At 40.1% G+C, this 20,135-nt stretch overlaps 3 protein-coding genes across 4 annotated transcripts in view; all 3 read right to left on the reverse strand.

The window, feature by feature from the left end:
• The window catches only part of oxsr1b (oxidative stress responsive kinase 1b), a 42,208-nt gene extending 35,778 nt beyond the window's left edge, over positions 1-6,430 (reverse strand). Inside the window, exon 1 of one of the 2 annotated variants that reach the window (XM_073488679.1) lies at positions 5,585-6,430. In XM_073488679.1, coding sequence (XP_073344780.1) covers positions 5,585-5,654 — 70 coding nt within the window. In that variant the 5' untranslated portion in view covers positions 5,655-6,430. The remainder of the gene's footprint in view (positions 1-5,584) is intronic. The other variant, XM_073488680.1, reaches the window with a different exon arrangement.
• Positions 6,431-7,262: 832 nt separating this feature from the next.
• myd88 (MYD88 innate immune signal transduction adaptor) lies at positions 7,263-12,090 on the reverse strand. Its single transcript, XM_073488459.1, has 5 exons — positions 11,639-12,090; positions 10,429-10,560; positions 9,063-9,237; positions 8,210-8,301; positions 7,263-8,110 (listed from the first exon to the last, which is right to left on the reverse strand). The coding sequence occupies exons 1-5, from the start codon at positions 11,949-11,951 to the stop codon at positions 7,956-7,958; spliced, it is 867 nt and encodes a 288-aa protein (XP_073344560.1). The 5' UTR covers positions 11,952-12,090; the 3' UTR covers positions 7,263-7,955.
• A 1,221-nt stretch (positions 12,091-13,311) lies between these two features.
• cry-dash (cryptochrome DASH) lies at positions 13,312-19,795 on the reverse strand. The gene is made up of 14 exons (XM_073488272.1): positions 19,597-19,795; positions 18,704-18,876; positions 18,342-18,435; positions 18,125-18,255; positions 17,862-18,010; positions 17,005-17,093; positions 16,844-16,917; positions 16,654-16,743; positions 16,011-16,090; positions 15,863-15,922; positions 15,588-15,745; positions 15,302-15,421; positions 14,945-15,121; positions 13,312-13,894 (listed from the first exon to the last, which is right to left on the reverse strand). Exons 1-14 carry the CDS (start codon positions 19,657-19,659, stop codon positions 13,787-13,789), a joined length of 1,566 nt encoding a protein of 521 aa, XP_073344373.1. The 5' UTR covers positions 19,660-19,795; the 3' UTR covers positions 13,312-13,786.
• Between the last annotated feature and the right edge of the window lie 340 nt (positions 19,796-20,135).

Consider the following 20,135-nt stretch of genomic DNA (forward strand, 5'->3'; position numbering starts at 1 on the left):
TCATACAGCTGAGTTTCATATCAAGACCTCCTTCTATTGTACATTTAGATGTAGGTTTAAGTCTCACGCTGTCATTTGTGTTAAAATGTGACTCGGTTTAGATTTACTTTCCTTACAATAACGTTAATGTTAGGTATGCACGATAAATATCAGACTAAAAGATTGTCAGTCTGATATTGGGAAATTTATATCATTGGCTGTTTATCGGTATTTGTGGAATTCTAGCTGATAAATGACCTGATAGCCAAATTGCTTTCAATGACTTAACAAGCATCAAGAAGAAGGAGGAGGAGGAGAAGGAGAAGAAGAAGAAGAAGAAGAAGAACTGTTTTAACACAACAAATCTTATTAAATCTGTTACAGCTCTTAATGTAAAGCTTTACTCTAGATAGCGAAAAATAAAAAAAAGCAGGAGACAGGGTGAAACTATTTGACCACTCCTGCAGGGGAAAGATTGACAAAACAATCTTGATCTTTGAGTGTTTTCTGTAAGCATGTTTCCACAAAACAAGTGCAGCTTGGCTTGGAGAACTTTATGAGCATTGTTATACTATAACCTGGCACAATGTGAATGGGACACGCAAGACCAGAGCTTTTTTTCTTGGCAATGAACTGTTTAAGCCTAAATACTCCAGTGAGGGCCTCCTGTCATTAACCTGTAAGCTATGTTTGCTCGAGTTGATACGCGGGTATGGAATGTTTGCATTTCTCGTTTTCTGGTGCATCTCTGTGAAGTGTTGTTAAACAAACAAGATAGCAAAACTTCATTACACGTTGATTAAAAGTGCTCAAAGACCATTTAGATACCAGGAGGTCATTTAAATTTCAAGGTTTTATTAAAAAAGGTTTGGCCACCTGTTGACTTCATACTCCCAACACTTGGAGACAGCATATCACTCCTAATTGCTGCCTACTGTGTGCCGTTTATACATCCGTGACTGTAGCTACTGTTGGTTTGTTAGCTGAGTTAGCAGTGCAGCTAGCTGGACATCCAGGGGAGTGTTGAAAGAGGTAAGGCCCGCTGCTTTAGTAGATGTCTCTACAACAAAACAGACAACTTTGACATATTTCTTCAGATTCTGTTAATGACTTCTTACATATTGCAGCCTCAAAGAGCAGTTAATACACTTCAAAAGGTATATTTTTCTATTGCTTCTTGACTTTCAGTACTAGCTTTTTTATCTTGGCTTTTTATGCACCAGAACACCAGCACAAAATTCTTGTGTGTGAAAAACAGATTGGAAATAAACCCAACGCTGATGTGCCAACACTTTCCTGATGAAAAGGTGAAAACATGTCACAAAACTGGCAGGTTGTAGATCTTTTTTTAACCGCAAAAAAAGCACATAGTAGTGCCCAGTACAAAATTATCTTATCAGATTAGCTTGGCCTTGAATTGGCCTCTTAATGGAGTAGGCAGCAGCTCTCAGTTTGTCTTTCACACACTCACCAGGCCAGTTTGTTTCCTTATGCAAGCCATCTTTCTCTGCATACCTAGCTGACATTCCTTACATGCTTTAAAAAAGGTACAATGACAAGTGTCACACATGACTAGAAAAACACACAAGCAGCCACTGCCTACTGTTGTGAAATCCACTGATAACAATGCTCTAACAAATTAATGTGGCCTAAACCTTGAGGTTGACTTTAAATCGGAGAACTGCAAGCCTGGGGGGGTGCTTTCCATTGTGATAAGTTTCCTAGAACATAATCATACCGAAGTTTGAGGGGCAGGACGAGGAACAGGGAGGAAACATGGTTGCCGGTGGATACAAACAGTGAGAGCAGAAAAGTTTCCAGTCCAGATTTGCCAATACGAATGATCCAAAGTCTGATCCAAAATGAGAGAGCAAACTGGACTATTTTTTTTTCCTATGGGCACTGTCCAGTATGATCCAATGCTTGGTGGATAGGAGTGGGTGTGAACCATGTAATAACAAGTCCTCTTTCCCTGGGGAAGTTACCAAAACAATAGCTCTGCCGGGCATTCTGGGTATGCAGGGCCATCCTCACGACTCCAAACTTCCAGCTGAGCATAAGAGCTGCAGAAAACATTTCTCTGGCAGGAAACAGCTTATACAGTATCTCCCCAGTCAGTTTCTCTCAAGGCAGGGGAACCTGTAGTAGCAGTTTAGCTAGGTTGGTGAGGTTTGAAATGCTGCATACTCAAGTAGAGCTGGGACGATCAATCAGTTCATCCATCAGTCCATCAACAGAAAAACACTTGTGAACTATCCTCCGTGTTGGAATGTAAAAACTAACACTCCCAAGTCCCCAAGCTCTAAGTCTGAACCACTAGCTGCACTGCTAACTAGCTACAGTCAGCTACAGCTAGCAGCAGTTAGCGGTAATTCTGGCGATATACTGCCCCCTATTTGTTTTAAGTATGAACTTGACAGGTTCCCAATTCTTACATGTTGCACCTTTAAGGTCAATCTATGAAGCAAAAATGGCGAATAATTTCTGTTTTCATTCATCCGCTTCCGTTTGTTGTTTGAAGTGCGAACAAAACAAGCAATTTGCCTACATTTTTCACCATTTCCTGACATGATTACATCAAGACAATAATTAGCCTTCTATTCAGTACATACCTCTTATACGTTGGTTTCATGCACTCAGTTTGTCCTGGGAAAACATCACGTCTCACTGCTCTCTTTATAATTTTCTACCAGTCTGTGTGCGTGTACTGTTCCCTATATTAACTGACTGTGAGGAAAATTGGCAAGGTAATAAAACCCACTCTTTTGATTAAATAAGCGATGCCTTAAAGCAATTAAAACGTCAGTCCCACAACGCACTAGTTACCTGCTGTTGCAATCAGGAAAAAATCTAAATTAAAAATATCTATTTTTATTAACTTTCTTATACAAACAGTAGCCTGTAATTATTGGTAGTGCTCAAAACTGCATTTGTGTTTACCCACACCCCTCCTTGAATACACACTCCGCAACACCACCACAGCCTACCCCTGGCTGATTGCGCAACCTCAAGAATATGCCATCCAAATATGACCCCACGCTTCAAAGCTCAAGCATTTTATTTGCTAATTTAAGTGACCAAATCCTCCATATTGAGGCTTCTATCTCATGGGTTAGAGTAAGGTACATTCTCTACTGCTATTTAGGAACAGGCAATATGTTCCTGGAAATCCTAACAGCAAAGGTCAAGATGGTAACTTGAGTAAAACGCTATGAGGAAGTGACTCCAATTGAGTGTGATCCCCTGTCTACATGATAAGAACAGCAAGAGCTCTTCTGTGTATTCATTTAAAATGAAAGCCCCAACGTTCCCTCGTGGAAAGTGGACTTTTTTTATCCAATCGCTAATCTAGCAGGCCTGACAGAGGAAATTGCAAAAACACAGACCTAAAGCTCAGCTTTATTTAAAGTTGTGTTGGTCATAATCAAGCAAAGACTTTCTGAGAGGGCAGAGAGAAAGCTCCACAGGACTGCTGGCGAGGTTTAATATGAACAGAAGCAGATGCCAAACAGGAGACTATTTCTTGTTTACCTTGTGTTCACCAGGAGCCTGGAAACACAGGCTCACACAGAGGGTTCTGCTAATTTAGATGAAGCACAAGGTAGACCAACTGCTTCAGATTCAAGAGCGCTACTGGTAATCAGGGGAAAATGAGGGGAAGAAACTAGGCTAACGGCACAATTCATTTCCAAAGCTAAGTTGATAATCATGATCCCTCGCCACAAGGAAGCATGCTGCAGTCCAACCTGGAAATAGCCTTACCAGTTTTGAATCTATGCTGACAATTTGTGTCAAGCATTACGCTGGAAAATGCCACAGAATTGGTTCCTATACAAGAGGGGCTTTATCTCTGTGTGCATGCTAAATTGCTGGGTGTTATCTTGTGGGGTGCCCCAGATCACATTTTCCAGGAAACTAAGGGAGGAAATGTAGAAATGGGGTTAAAGTTAAATCTGAGACTTTTTAAAAATATACAAAAAGGTCAATTTAGGGCCTGCAGAATGGACCCTCTATAAACACACAGATCCCCTGTAGAGGAAGCATGCACCGCTTAGGTAAGGCAAACCAGAGGCACAAACTCACTGGTTTTCAGGGAACAATACTTTGCTTATATGTTGCACACTCCCTTCATATGCTCAGCCTTAACAAAGTCAGAAGGTAGGACGGGGTCAGCTATTTGTGGGGTGGGACATTTCAGAAGTTCACAAGTAAAAGCCGTCATTCCTAACCTGTGAGCCCTCCTTAGGAGTCAGCCAGGCTTGATACTGCACAGGAAAGGTGTAAAACCCTCCTGTCACACACACTGGAGGGTTTGATAGCGAAAGGTGGGTGTAAATACAAAGCAAGTATTGTGTTTTTAAAGAGAACATTTCTAGACTGAAAACAATTAAAAAGGTGCACTAGGTAGTTTTCCGGGGAGAAATTTTAATCAGAAGAGAAAGATCTTCATTGAAATAAACAAACTCTCTTTGTTTTCTACCTGAGTAAACAAACAGCACAATTTCATACTGTTTTGATTTCTTTATATTTGGCGGACCCTGCCACCTTTCTAGCTTCAAACTGTGGTTCTGGGGACCTTATTTTTTCTTCTTTATTCAGTTATGGAAAAAATTAATATTTCTGAGTTTGTATAATTAACGTATCCATATTTTAAATATTAACCGAGTCTGAATTTCTTCTCCAAAACTACACAGTGGCCCCTTTAACTTGTGGATTCAACCCAGACTGGTTCAAACAATGTGTTATTGACGATGTTACCCAGCAAATTGTGAAAAGACTTTCTCCCCATTTTCTGTGAGGGACGTGGTCAGAAGCCTCATAATACTGATTAATCCCCTCCAAAGAGCTCTGGCATAACTGGATTAATTCAGGCAGTAAATTGCCCAAAACAATATGCTACTCCGAGAAGGACCATGAAGTATAATCTCTGGACTCTGCAGTGGCAACACCAGTGTTTTGGAAAAAGTTTGCTGGAATATCCAGTGTGTTTTAAATGGAAATGGGCGTGAACACACACACACACACACACAGTACAAGTTTAACATGGTCTTAGCCATTACATAGCAGTGTCTTCCCCAAATAAGAAGATAACTTTAAAATTATCTTATTTGTGATGTCCCATCTGATTTAAACCCACTCTGCAGGTTGGGTTTTGTATGAAATACCAACACTGACACATTTCACTATCATATACTTAATATTCTAGTGGTTTTATAGGTACAACGCCCTTTATCTAGAGTATATTTAATAAACTATTAAGCTAGCTGTTCAAATAGTCACAGCCTGACTAGACAGTAACGGTAACGTTATAGCGCTCGTTTACGACTCTGGCGTAGCCCCCGCGGACGGGGGTAACAGCTTTCACCGAACAGTCCACCGACTCCAGGTCACAACACCGCCCGGCTGGGATCGCCAAGTTGCCGAAAGCGATGAACTCAACCCTAGCTCAACTGAAAGAAGATGCCTTCTTCTTCGCTTTGCACTTGAGATGTATTAACATTGTGTTAGCTGTGGCGAGCCTCCTTGTTTTTTTTGGGTGAGCTCTCATTTCTCAGACTGTCGGGCAACACATATACATTGAGCTAACAAGCTAAAGATCACATACCAATCACCTCGTGCAGCTCATAATCATCTTTGTTGATGGACCAGGGTTGGGAGCACGGGTCCTCCGACATGGCTGAGGAGTCTGCTCGGGCCGTGCTATCTGGAGGAAGGTGGTGAATCCAAAGGCTGCGCGTAAAAAGAAGTCAAAGTAATCCAAACAGGACCAACAAGGGCGACACTTCCCCCTTCTTTGCGAATCCTGCAGCACTCCTGTCATTCCCAAAGTTTTACACTAGCCTAGCAGCCCCGCCTACCGCATTCCTGCTGAGCAAATGTGGACCTTCCCGGCGGACATGTTGAGTGTGGGACGTCAGCTCGCACTGTGCACACACATGTATTAAAATCTAGGATTATTCCCCGGAGTGTTGTCGGTAAATAAGTAAAGAGGAAATTACTATCGCCACTGGTTGGCGGCAAATTATGGTAGCTAATTATGCATGCATATGTGGCGACACTAGCCCGACTATTTACGACGTTAGCGACACAAAACCATAACCCAAACTCGTAATAATTTTATGCGTGATAATGTGTTTAAATTTTTAACAAAAGCCACGACAAAGAATGTTTAAACATTGAATAAAACGGACCAGCCTTTGATTTCCGCCACACTTTTAATGGCCGACTGCTGCAATAAGGTGTCTTAGCACCCAGACCTATGCCTTGCAGGCGCAGTCATTCGCGCTTCTCATACAGCACACAAACCTCTTTATTTATCCAGATTAGCACGTTTTACTCCCAGCCCTCACTCGCACAGAAAAGCCTGCTTGACAGAGCATGCTTTCAGTATAAAATAGGCTGGGATGTGCTGCCTGATAGACCGTTCTCAGGGCAAGAAATATCACAGCATTAAAGTGTATGAAAAGAGGCGTGCTGCTCCAGGAACATCCTGTCATCTGATTGGACAGTACCACGTACGCTGCCCTGTGATTGGATGCTCATGTGTCAAGTGTGAAAATGCACTGAGCCACTTCTGGTGCATTTTAGACCATGCAGGACTTGCACAATCGCCACACCTGCTGGGGAACAGAGCATACTGCACTTTCACGAGTTTACTTATAACTCAGCTGCAAGCTGTGTCACTCTCTCACTCTCTATAGCTTTGTCCTCCTCCTCCTCCTCCTCCTCTCTTTTCATTTAGGCTCCCTTCTGATGGACCACAGGCCCCTGGGACCATCTGCCTCTCCTGGCTCCTGCTGCCTCACATATTGACGGCTATGGATCGTCATACCCTGGGCTCCACTGGATCATTGCTCTCCTCTGTTTTACTATCTCCTTATACCTGTACTTCTGTAAAATTTGATGCCTCTTCACTCTGATCTTTTCTGTTTTACTTTTTATTATGTTGTGTGGCCTGCCCTCTTCCAGGTCACCACAGTGGAGGGGAGGTCGTGTAGCTCGGACACCACTTGGTGATGCCTCGGCCTGTTCAGTCGACTCCTGGATCCACACACTTTACATATACTATAATTTGTATCAGATATTCTGTCTATATGCAATTTGTAAATTTTTTTTTTTTTTTGTTCTGTTCTGTACATGCAACATCAATTGCATGTCTGTCCGTCCTGGGAGAATGATGTATTGTAGTGAATTTCTTAGGCAAGGCAAGTTTATTTGTATAGCACAATTCAGACACAAGGCAACTCAAAGTGCCTTCTTAAATAAAATAATACTGCAATTGAAAAAAAGTATTACATTTATTTTGAGGAAATAATATTCAGAGCATTCATTCATGATAGAATAAATTCACATTTTATAAAACCTGGTCAAAAAAGACCATATCAAAAATACAAAGTCCAATGTCAGACATCATGGTGACACATTGAGAAAGTGTGAGAGAAAAGCAGGTGTCAGCAGTTAGTAAAATTAAACGTACTGAACTGGAAGTATCACAATCACAACATCTCTTCCTCTTTCGCTTCAATCTCATTTAGAGGCTAACTCATAAGAGGAAGTGGCCAGCACACGCAAAAAACAGCTTTTACTGACATTTAGTACATGCTGCCTGAAACACAATCAGATCCTCTTCTCCAATATACCTCACATATTTACAGAACACAGGCACATCCTATGTTACTCTTGACATTTTAATAACATAATAATAGATACGTGCAGTTAGAACTTTTGCTGATATTTGCTATCCATGTACAGCTTGATTTTCATAACGCTACTGCTCAGAAATCACGATGTGACCTACATAGGAAACGCAAATGGTTGCATAGTAATATGTGCTGTGTTCACACAGTAAATTATAACTGCATTGTGAATAACAAGCAATAGCGCACACTTGACCTGTAACAATTGCCCATTGTTCAATATTCCCTTTGATGGAATAAAAAGGCACCTTTAAACACCATTAACTGCCCGGTCCATGATCATGGCTGCGAGAGAGCTCTGGCCAGCCGTACCCAGAACCAGCTCTTGGTGCAAGGCCGGGTGTAGTCACAAAGGGTGAGGAAGCGCAAGATGCTGGGGAACGGCTTTTTCATCGACTTGTACTTCACTGGAATGAGACGTTTATTTCTCGCTCCTGAAACAACAGAAATAATAATTCAAAAAAAGGTAAATTACAAGCATGCACAGATAGACTGTATGTCAGAGAGGAAGAGGATGTACAAATGTAACTTGCCAGGACAAAGGCTGAGAGCAAACTTGGTCTGAAAGTCACAGGCATCGCTTTCAAGGTACTCATCAGAAATCACCACCACCATCCTCTTACACCTGCACACATGGGAACATGTTACAGTTGGCGCAAAACGTGAGAGTTAGAAATGAGGGAGATTTTAGGAAGGATGGCTGTGTGGTATGACAGAACACACTTGCTTTCAAGTGGCTTTCTATATCTATAGTCATAGTTGAGCTTTCTGCCGCAACTGAAACTCTCATGTTTTTTGTACCGTGGTACTTTCCATTTTCAATGTATTTGTCCACACAGATTATTCATAGAGCCACATGTTTTGGCCTATTTGTTTGTACTGATCTTCAGTGGGTTTAAAGGTTAAGTTCACATGAAAATGAGAATTCAGTCAAAATGAAAAAATAAATAAATACATTAAAAAAGTAAAATAAAATAAAAAAGCTCCATACCCTGGCCTCGACGAGTGGTCGAGCTCATGCACTCACTTCGGACGGGGTGCGAAGTGACGCTCTTAGCTTAGCAACTACAATGACAATTTTGGCTTAAAGAGAATGTAAATAACGTCTTTTCAAATCAGTTTGGAAATTCAGGGCTTCCAGAGACTTGGATTGAGGTTGTTTTTTTGGGTTGTTTTTTTACAATTGAAAACAAGTCTCCATCTCCTTCAGTTTTTTAGGAGAATGCTGCTATATTGTTTGGGGACTTGGGAAACTTCACCCGACTTTCCATCGGCAGGAGGGCGAGGAGACAATGACTGAATTTTTATTTTTGGATGAACTTTTCCTTTAAAGTAAAAAGGCCACATCAACAGAGTAAACATGGTTAGCACGCGTGGACATCCCACCTCCTCTCAATGAGTTCACTGGTGATGGTCCACACACAGGAGCCTGGGAGGACATCTCTGTCGAACACACACAGTTTCAGCTTGTACTCCGTCTGCTCCAGCTCCCGGATCATCTCGTGGACGAACTCGAAGTCACTCTGGCAGTAGCAGATGAAGGCATCGAACAGCTCCGGGGCTGCATTCAATTCAGTTAGATTAATGTCAGCAACACAACCGAACTCCTCTTTATGAGGCCTGTTTTGCACAACAGCTTGCAACCCAGGACATGCGATAAATATAGTTTTCCACAGAAGAGTATCATGAGCATTAATGATGGGAACCACAAAGCTGTGCAGGGGAGTTGAACGGTGCAGCAGTGCGGACATGTGATGAGAGCTGCAGATGACTCGTCAGATTAGGAGACGAGCTGGAGCTTTTCCTGTGCGATATCTTACCGCAGCAAATAATGTCACAATCTCAAATTTGACTTGAGAGCAAACACATTACAAAGCATTACGAAGTCATACATTTATATCGTTAACCATATCATGCATTTTATCTTGTTTATTCTAACATGACAGCTCTTTCTTATCACCATTGATGGAAGAAGCACTTTTGCTTTAACTCATCATTATGAAGTACAAACTATTTGCACATTGCAATGGCTGTAAAATATATATTTTTTAAAATGATATCATCAGCATATAGATTGGTTCACTATAAACCTTGCATTCACTATGCGCTTCAGTCTACCACTGGGCTCAATTTCTCAAGGAAATGGAAGTGTGTCTGACATCGCGCAACCAGAAGAGGAAGTGGCATTGTTTTCCCTGACCCTGGCCAAATCACTCAATTTCTACATAATGTTGCTTTAAGTTTTGTCAGAAAAACGTGTGATAAGAACAATAATGTTAAAAGGCCACATTCATGCTTTTATTATGCATATCACATGACATTTTGTTGTCAGATATATTAACATCTAATCAGCATTTTACTATTATAGTTGGTTAGATAAATTCAACTTCTGTATATACTGCAAGTGCACGTCATCATATTTTATTTTATTGTTTTTGATCACAGCTGTGTGTGTAAAATGTTAATATGAAAAGTAACTTGTAAGCAGAGCTGTGAGATAAATGTAGAGGAGTGAAAAAACGCAGCCTTTCTGCTTCAATCGGAAGAATCTTATACTCATTTAGAGATGAAATGATTAGTTGTGTTGCGCAGAAGTTACGTACTTATCACTGACAGGGGATGGAGTGCATTTTTCTTTTTGGTATTATGTATATTAACAAAAACAATGTGTGTTTAACCTTTGGCCCTGCGTCCTATCCATATATACTCTTTAAAACGAGAAAACAAAAGTACGGGATGCACACATACGGACCTTCGGGGTCATCCTCCAGGGTGATACCAACCCTCTCTGGGGTGAGGGGGACACAGCTGTCTACCTCGGCAACCTGAACCGGGGGCTCTGCCTGCTTCTTCAGACTCTCACAGTACTTCCTGACGTTCTCATCTAGTGCCAGAAAAAAAAGGTAAAAAAGATGTGTAAGTGCAAACAAGACATTAATACATAAGTGTGCACACTGAAGAGACATGACTGATTTTTGTCATGCTGAAACAAACTAAATAAACAAACTCTCTTTGTTTTCATGACTGAATAAACTGAATAAACAAACTGACCTTCAAGGGCAACACAACTGTTTATATTTGGCGGACCCTGCCACCTTTCTAGCTTCAAACAGTGTTGTTGGAAACTAATTTTCCTCTGAGAACAGCTTGTTTATTCAGTTATGGAAAAGATGAATGTTTCTCAGTTTGTATTATTACCTCATTAATATCATTAATATTAAATGAGTTTGAATAACCCTTTTCCAAAACTACACAGTGGCCCCTTTAACTTGTGGATTCAACCCAGACTGGTTCAAACAATGTGTTATTGACGATGTTACCCAGCAAATTGTGAAAAGACTTTCTCCCCATTTTCTGTGAGGGACGTGGTCAGAAGCCTCATAATACTGATTAATCCCCTCCAAAGAGCTCTGGCATAACTGGATTAATTCAGGCAGTAAATTGCCCAAAACAATATGCTACTCCGAGAAGGACCATGAAGTATAATCTCTGGACTCTGCAGTGGCAACACCAGTGTTTTGGAAAAAGTTTGCTTTGTACAAGGTACAAGTTTATGCAACCGTTTATATGTGGCGGGCCCTGCCACCTTTCTAGCTTCAAACAGTGTTCTTGGCACCTTATTTTCCTCTTATCAGTTATGGGGGAAAAAAATATGTATTATTACCTCATTAATATTGTAAATATTAAAAATCTGAGTTTGAATTTCTTCTCCAAAACTACATAGAGCCCCTTTAAGTTGTTATTTTCATCTTATGAGTATTAACTGTGTTTGGACATAATGTATTCTGACTCATGTGTGTGTACATGAATACTTGTAGCAACACTGGAGTCCAGGTTGAATCATTTCCTGGAGTACAAGGGGACAAAGCGGAAGTTACAAATGAGTGAATATCACAAACCTGCACCACTGAAATGAGGCAAATAAGCGAACAGAGAGAAAATCTCAGATGAGGCCAACTCACCTATCAAAGGTCGCAGGTCCTCCACTATGTCTTTCCTCTCCACTTCCTCCAGGATAGACAGCAGCTTCCCGACGGTCGCGTCCGTGTGGCGGGCCCGCCAGTCCTCCAGCAACGTCTCCGTGGGGCTCCTGGACGCCTCGTAGTTTTTTATCTCCAGGTAGTTGAAGCCCATGGTCTCTGCCACGGCCATCCAGTCCGCGGCCACCATGTTCCTGGGGTTCAGATACAGTCCCAACTTTTTCCTCAGGCTCATATTGAGGGCGATGAGAGGAATGGTATCCAGGTCCACCTGTGAGTCCGAGCAGCTGGCCATGTTGGAAAAGTGTTCCGGAGACTTCCGTGAAATGTCAAACTTCGGTTAAAATGTGAGAAACATATTTTTTTTTTGTCGCAACAGATGTGGAGCTGTGAGCAGCTTCAGAGTTACCTGACGAGAGAACAAGGAAGTGATGCAGCGGACTGCGTCACACACACACACACAGGGGGGGAGGAGGTGTCCTGTTCACTGACAGACACCACTGTCTGGGAACAAAAGTGCACTTCCGGTTGATTAAAGTTATTTTTTTACTTTAGTGAAATGGCTGCCAGCAGTTGTCACCACAGGAAAATGTTGGCCTAAAATAGAATTAGTTCCCTTTTCTTGTAAACACCCCCCCCTGAAAGTTTTTTCCAAGTCCCCCATCCTTTCGATAACAGCATATTTAAAGGGCAACTGCACCAATTCTACACATTAAAGTGTGCTTAAATAATAAAGGGCCATGCATTCATACATTTTATTTCCTCCGTTTTCCCGTGATAACGAGTTAATTTCATTTGTTTTCTCGAGATCTCGAGTTATAATCTCGAAATAACAACTGCCGTTTTCCCGAGATGACGGGATAATTTTTCTCGAGATCTCGAGATAACGAAACTTTGTTTTCCCGAGATAACGATATAATTAATTCGAGATCTCGAGATAATGACTGTGATATGATAGGCCTGAGATTATGGAGACGCCCAGGACCTCGTAACTGGTCAGCTATGTAGTTAACGTCGACATCGTGAGCATAATGCTATTTCAGCCTGTGTCAGGCCTTGATTGAAAAGATATGTGCTCCTCTGACATTGCTACACTGAATGATGTTTCCTGCAATGATTTAATAAACTACACTATCGTTTCGTTTTCTCAAGATCTCGAGAAAATTATCCCGTTATCTCGGGAAAACGGCAGTTGTTATTTCGAGATAATAACTCGAGATCTCGAGAAAACAAATGAAATTAACTCGTTATCACGGGAAAACGGAGGAAATAAAATGTATGAATGCATGGCCCTTTAGGGCTTCCATACTTAAAGGTGGCAGGGTCCGCCAAATACAAACAAAGTTAAACAGTATGAAACTGTGTTGTTGGTGACAGAGAGTTTGTTTAAACATGAAAATCAATCAATGGAGATTTTTCTCTTCTGATTTAAATTTCCTCCCAAAAACTACATAATGCACCTTTAAGTATTGTTGTCCTTTCTAACTCCAGACTCACCAGAGACTCATCTACTCACTAGTCCGTCTTTACAGGTAGACCTTAGTTGCAAACTATTCTAACTCTACAACTTTTACATTGATCAATATATAGAACAAGTATAGTTATTGTAACTGTAGAACAGTAAACTAAAATCAAGACTTCAGTATTTATTCTAATTCTGAAAAAGGTTTTATTTCCTGCATTGGGTAACAAAACCACATGACGTAAAGTCTTCCATTTAGAAATTTTATTTTTCAATGGGAACAAATAGGCAATCTCTGAAAATGAATAAAAAACAACAGCAACATATCCAAAGGCATAAGATAAGAAAAACAATCTGCATAAAAGCATCAGAGGACAGTTCGTTCCTTATAATTAATTCATTGCTCAAAACTGAAACCACAGTGTGGCTTTCAGTGTCGTTGCAGCTGAGAACAGGAAATAGAAATGAGTTCATGAAAGGTTTTTTTATGAGGTCGACTTTTCTAGAGAACACATCGGTTAATTTCAAATATTCAAGTAGCACCGCACATTTCCTCAAATCAACTTCACGCGTCAGTGTGTGAACCAGATTTTACAGCAACAGTCCATGTTTGGATCACCTAAGCTTCTGTCCCCCGAGCATCCGTCCACATGTCAAGTGTTTTCAGATCACAGGTTTTTGCTCTTGGAGAAGTAGAAATCGATGCCTCTGTCGCGATGTTGTTTGGGTGTGTGAGATTGACCCCTCTTTCCTCTGGGGGAAGGCCCTGTGCCACTCTGGAAAACACCAAACAAAAGTTTGCCCTTATAGTGGTGGCTTATGAGACAACATTGCCTTTCCATGTACCATAAATTAAAACCACTATTGATTGCCAGTGGTGGAGAACATATTCAGTTGCTATAGTTAAGACATACAGTAACTATACCAAACTGTAAAAAACACTCCATTTGAAGGTCCTGTATTCAAAATTTAAAGCAACATTATGCAACTTTTTCACCTTAAAATATGAGTGTCATCAATAACAGTGTCTTGTAATAGGATGAGTGATGTCTCTGTCAGATGTACTATTTTTATTATTATACAAATCATTAATCTACGTAAAATTATATCCAAATAACCTTTCAGTAAAGTATACTTATTAGTTAAACTTACTAAAAAGTATCAAAAGTAAAAGTACTTGTTCTGCAGAAGAATGTCTCATGTGACCGATATGTAATTATATGCTACACTGTTAGACAGTCAATGCATATGCATTAATATTTAAGTAGCATTTCACTGTTGTAGCTGTACAAGGTGCAGCCTTTTTTAAATCTGGGGGGTCCCATGAGATGATTAACAGGCTAACAATTTACAAATTGTAATCAAAGTTTGTATTTGTATTCTTTTTTCTTTTCTCTAGTCTTTGAATTTTTTGTGAAATACTGGACGATTTGACCTCTTTGACATTGAACAATTATATAAATTTAACGTTTTGAGGAGTTCAGAGGAAAAATCTCTCTTCTGTGGAACTGCTAAAAACTCTTAAATGAGACAAATGACACATTTTTTTTGTAATGGCTAACAAGCTAAAAAGATCTCATATTTAACAAAACATTATACTTTTAAGGCTTATCATCTGTTGTTTAAGCAAAATCTGAATCTTAAAAATAGTAATCTATCTGTCAAATAAATGTAGTGGAGTAGAAGTATAAAATACAATAATAGAAATACTCAAGTAGAAGTACCTCAAAAAATGTTCTTTCTTAAATCCCACCACTTTTGTTTGCAGCCATCAGGGTTTAAAAAAAAAAATCAAACTATCCACTTCCCTTTTCTCAAACACCCACCGGTTTCTTGTTAACGTGTCTGCTCCATTCTGGTGCCATGACGATGGGGGTAGGGTAGGTCTCACCGAGGGACACATGAGCATGAGACAGCGCAGCAGAGCTGAGGGTCCATGGCGCGTGCACGTCAGCTCCCTTGATCCCCTCCAGCTCAGGAACCCACTGCCTCACATAGTCACCCTGAAGCAGACACATGGGCAACCAAGGGATTACTCAATCAATGACTGAACTTTCCATGTTACAGTTTTAGTTTCACTACCATAATGTGACAGCAGAACCATCATGAACACAAACCATGGCAAGCCACGGATAACTAGGAAGGAACTAACGATCCGTGCATCTTCATCTTTTCAAACATACATTATTGTCATAGTCGAGGCCTTGCTTGATCATGTTGAATTTCCTGTTCTCTCTGGGGTCGTTTCCTATCCCAGCGCTGTACAGCCAGTTGCCATAGTTGCTGCAGACATCATGGTCAATCTTTGGAGGAAATGTTAAAATAATGAGGGGAAGTGTCATCATCTTTGCATATAAATAAAAAAAGACTAAAACATGTAATTCTGCTTTTCAAAAAAATCTCGATAATTAAAAAATGCATTAAATAATTTGTTATGAACTGATTCAAAACCTGGCCTTCATTACTTACCAGAAGGTATTCAAACCACTCGGCTCCCATCCTCCAATCCAGGCCCAGATCTTTAGTGAGGAAGCTAGCAACGTTTTGCCGCCCCCTGTTGGACATGAAGCCCGTCATTGCCACCTCTCTCATGTTGGCATCCACGAAGGGCACTCCTGTTCGTCCCTCTGTAATTACAAATGAAAAATAATTTCAGCTATAATTCAAAATACTTTAAATGCACCTCTTAAAGACAATACTTAGTATATTTTGTGGCCAATGAGAGGGGGAAAAATGGTGCAAACCTTTCCATGCATTGAAAAGCGTCATGTCCTTTTTCCATGGAATAGGTTTGTCTTGAAGTCCTGGGATAAAATTACAATTAGCTTTAGATTTATTTGTATTGTTTAAAAAAAATGTAAAAAATTAGTTGATAGCTTGAGCTCATTTTACCTTGGATCTGAAACAGTCTGTCTCCGTACTTGACAGCTACAAACTTGAAGTAATCCCTCCACAAAAGCTCAAAAATGACCCTGGAAAACAGCAATGAAGATCAGAAAGTGAAGACAAATTTGTGTTATTTGTGACTAAATAGTGGCCTATGATAGAATATATTTCATTTCCATTGAAAACTGATCAGTCTTCCAATATTTGACACAGTATGGGACTATTATACAGTATCTATTGTTTTATGTTTCACACATTTATAGGGGCACTATGTAGTTTTGGAAAATAAATTCAGAAACTCAGAAAGGTAATATTTACAATAATGATAAGGTAATAATACAAACTCAAGAGATATTTATCATTTCCATAACTGAATAAATAAGCCTCCCTCAAGGGAAAATAATGTCCACAGAACATTGTTTGAAGCTAGAAAGGTGGCAGGGTCCGCCAAACATAAACAAAGTAAAACAGTATGAAATTGTGTTGTCCTATAAGGTCGGTTTGTTTATTCAGTCATGAAAACAGAGAGTTTGTTTAAGCATGAAAAAAAATCAATGAATGAAGATTTTTCTCTTCCGATTTAAATTTCTTCCCAAAAACTACATAATGCACCTTTAAGTATTGTTGTCCTTTCTAACTCCAGACTCACCAGTACGTGCTCTGATTGGCTGTTCGCTCCCTCTCATACTGCTGGATCTGGTGATAAATATACCTGGGTGAAATGCAACCCATTGCCAGCCTGCAGAATTAGAGCACCGTTAGAGATATATTAATAGGGATTACTTACAAGGAACATTAAATTTAGTACGCATTCACCGGCAGAAGAAATGATCACTCACCAAGGTGCAAATTTAGTAGAATAATCCACACCAATCAAGCCATTACGAGTCTCTTTATAAGTCGCAACTGCATCCTACAAAACAGACACATAATGTATATTTATCACACCTACAGGAACGTAGATAACACATGTGCCATATCTAATGGCAGTTGTACTCACAGTGTCCCAGAAATAGTGTTTGAGTCTAGCCAGAGCCTGACTTTCACCACCACTGCAGGGAAAAGCTGAGCGAGGATCAGACACGGGCTCTGTGAGAATAAAACAGAAGCATCTCAGTCATGTTTAACACTCCCTGATGCACAATGAAGACACAACAGATCATAAAAGCTTCAGCGTTTACGTGGAAACGGAGCCAATCTGGCACGAGGAAATCAATGCTCAGCAGTTTGTCTATTGAAATGTCAAAGCAGCAGCAGAGTGGATTTACTCAATAGAGGCGCTGCATAAAATGACTGTTTTGAGCTTCCTATTTGCCAACAGCATGCAACAACAGCAAGACATTACATGAAAGTCAATTTAATAAGCACAGAAAATAAATGTGCAGACATCTGTCCCACTGATTCGTAACTTTTAAAAGAAAGTAGTGTATAACTTTACTGCCTTTGTTACACTACTCAAGGCATTTCTTTTGCACTACACCGCAACGTCACCTGAGATGCCCTTTATTATTTCTTTATTGCATTTGTTGAAAAGGTTCACAGTTCTTTCCAATTTAATTTTGTTGTACTTGACTTGTTTTTTGATAGCTTTTATTTTACTGATTGTTTTATTTTACATCAAATATTTTACATTGAATCAAAAAATATATCAAGCAATCAATCATCTGATAAGTAACTGTACTGTGATAGAATGAATTTAGTAACAGATCCTGGAACACTAATTACAAGTCATGGGTTTATCTTCTTGATATAGTCAGTTAAAAGGTTGCCATATCAAATGAAACATATTCACCAGTCCTCTCAAGTGAAAATTAAATTTTTTGCACAGTGCACAGACATACTGTTGGTGTAATTTACCTGTCTGTTGCAGGTCCTCGGCTGTAGGAATGGCTCCTTCCTCCAGCCCTTGAGGAAGAGGCTTTAGCTGCTCAGGGGTTGGGAACACAGGCCTCACCTTGCTCTGGGTCTCCACTGCCTTCCTGAACTGAGTGTACACATCGGGCAGCCTAACAAACCAGGAGGAAAGGTTAGAGGATATTCTGAGCACTCAATTCTTCTTATTCATTTCTCATAAGATTGCCAGAAACAGGATGTTCAGCAGAAGTTGGATGTTTGGTCACCTGGACATGTGGTGAAATGGGAGATCGTCTCTGTGGTACAGTGTAGACCCCCAGCAGGTGTGAACTTTGACCTTCATCTGTGCACAGACGTCCTTCACTCCTTTCTCGACGTTCAGTTCCTCTGAAGTTATCTGAAACATGAGGGGAAAAACTGTGTCAAAAAAACACCAGACAATATAATAAAGCAGTGACAATAAGTTTAAGTGTCTTCAGCTACCTCTTCATGGAAAGCCACGGTGCTGACAGAGCCCAGTTGCTTGATGAGATCAGCCACTACATCCTCTGGCTTACCCTGTCTCACCACAAGGTTGCTGTCACACACAGACAAAAAGTAAAAAAGAAAAACATCATGTCAGCTGTTCCTGTTAGCCCAGGTGAGTCCTGATCTTGTTACATCTGTACTGGTTAAATCCTAGAAAGCTGAGGACAAAGTCTGCACCATGTGTATGTGTAACAATAGCATGAATTATAAGCTTGTAATCACTTTCAAACCTTCTAAATAGAACAAAGACAGAGCTGAACTGTAAGTAAAGCAGTAGATATACAGCAAGACCAGTCAACAAACAACAGTTTAGTTACCTGCCCTTGTTGAGTAATGTGTTTCTGAGGTCCTTGATACTGTCCAGTAAGAAGCGCAGGCGGAAAGGCCCAGTCTTGGGCAGGTTGTAGTTGTACGTTCCCACATAGTGTCTGGGGTCGAAGCAGTACAGTGGGACAATGAACTCTGCATTTCTTTGAGCCCAGTGGAAAAGCTGCAGGCGACAAATACAGTACGGGTCATACATAACATCATCTCTTAGGAAAAGTCATGGCATGGTTAGAGTGGCAGTGAACTATTTAAAATAGCACATTTGGTTCTATGAGCATGTAATTTAATGTTTAAAAGGTCACTACAAGTGTGCAAATGCTTTTTTCTTCTTTCGTTGGTACTTTTTAGAGGTAGATTGCATCCAAGATGTTGCATTTACTGCCTTTCTCTGGCTTGAAAATAGGCCTCAATACTCCGATCTACTCTTGATTAAAAGAAAAACAAAAGATATCCATCTCTCATCCGATAGTTCAATAAACCTAACCTGCAAATTCAAATGCATATTGCTTTAAAACAATTGTATTTGGAAAATTCGGTCTTTTATTTTGAAAAATTTTGTGACTCATTTAAATTCTTTTTGTGAATAAAACTTTACAGAGGAGGCTTTTATTCTCGAGGGATAAAAAAAACCCGGAAGTAACATGGTTGTCGCTGCTAGCAAAACAAAGCTAGCTTGATGCTTCTAGCAAACATACATAATGTGTTGCAAATGTTCTCGCAAATGGTAAATATCAAACAAACACCACGCGTTATGTGAACAAACACGTTTTAGTTGCGAGTTTAATAGGTGTTAATAGGTTTTAAAGTTAAAAAGCGTCGTGTTTCATAACTAAACGGACTCGTCACGTTAAATATAAAATCTTACCTTATCTTAAAGTCTTACCTCATTGTCGTGGAGACGTAAGTCGTTTCGTAGTAAACAGATAACTGTGCGGGAGGTAGACATGACTGTTGTTTTCAGTGTAGCAGCAGTATTTGTGTGAGAAACACCGACAGTCCTGTGTGTCAGACAGCAGCGTCCTCCGGTCTGCTGCTGCTGCTGCTGCTGCTGCCAGAGCCGCCGAGTCCGTCACGTTTTCAGCCACGATGTTACAAAACATCAGGTTTTGTAAGGTTGTTGTTTAACAGCCCACAGCTGCCTCAGGCTGCAAAACATTTAAAGATAGTTTTCATCAAAACACTGCCTCAATCGGGTACTTTTCCCGACATAAACCTAGATGTATATTTATGTAAAGCAATATGTATTATTATTGTAATTTATTGTTATTAACAAAAGGTGTTTCTTAAATATTAGAGTACAATTATTAGCTTTCTAACAGTGTAAACAAAATGTATAAGCTTCATAATAGTAGAATTTAGTTATATAGTTATATTCAATTTATGTTGAATTGGTTGGATTGTACAGGTGTACCTATTGTAGTG

The sequence above is a fragment of the Pagrus major genome, chromosome 19, assembly GCF_040436345.1.
Source record: "Pagrus major chromosome 19, Pma_NU_1.0".
Lineage (NCBI taxonomy): Eukaryota > Metazoa > Chordata > Actinopteri > Spariformes > Sparidae > Pagrus > Pagrus major.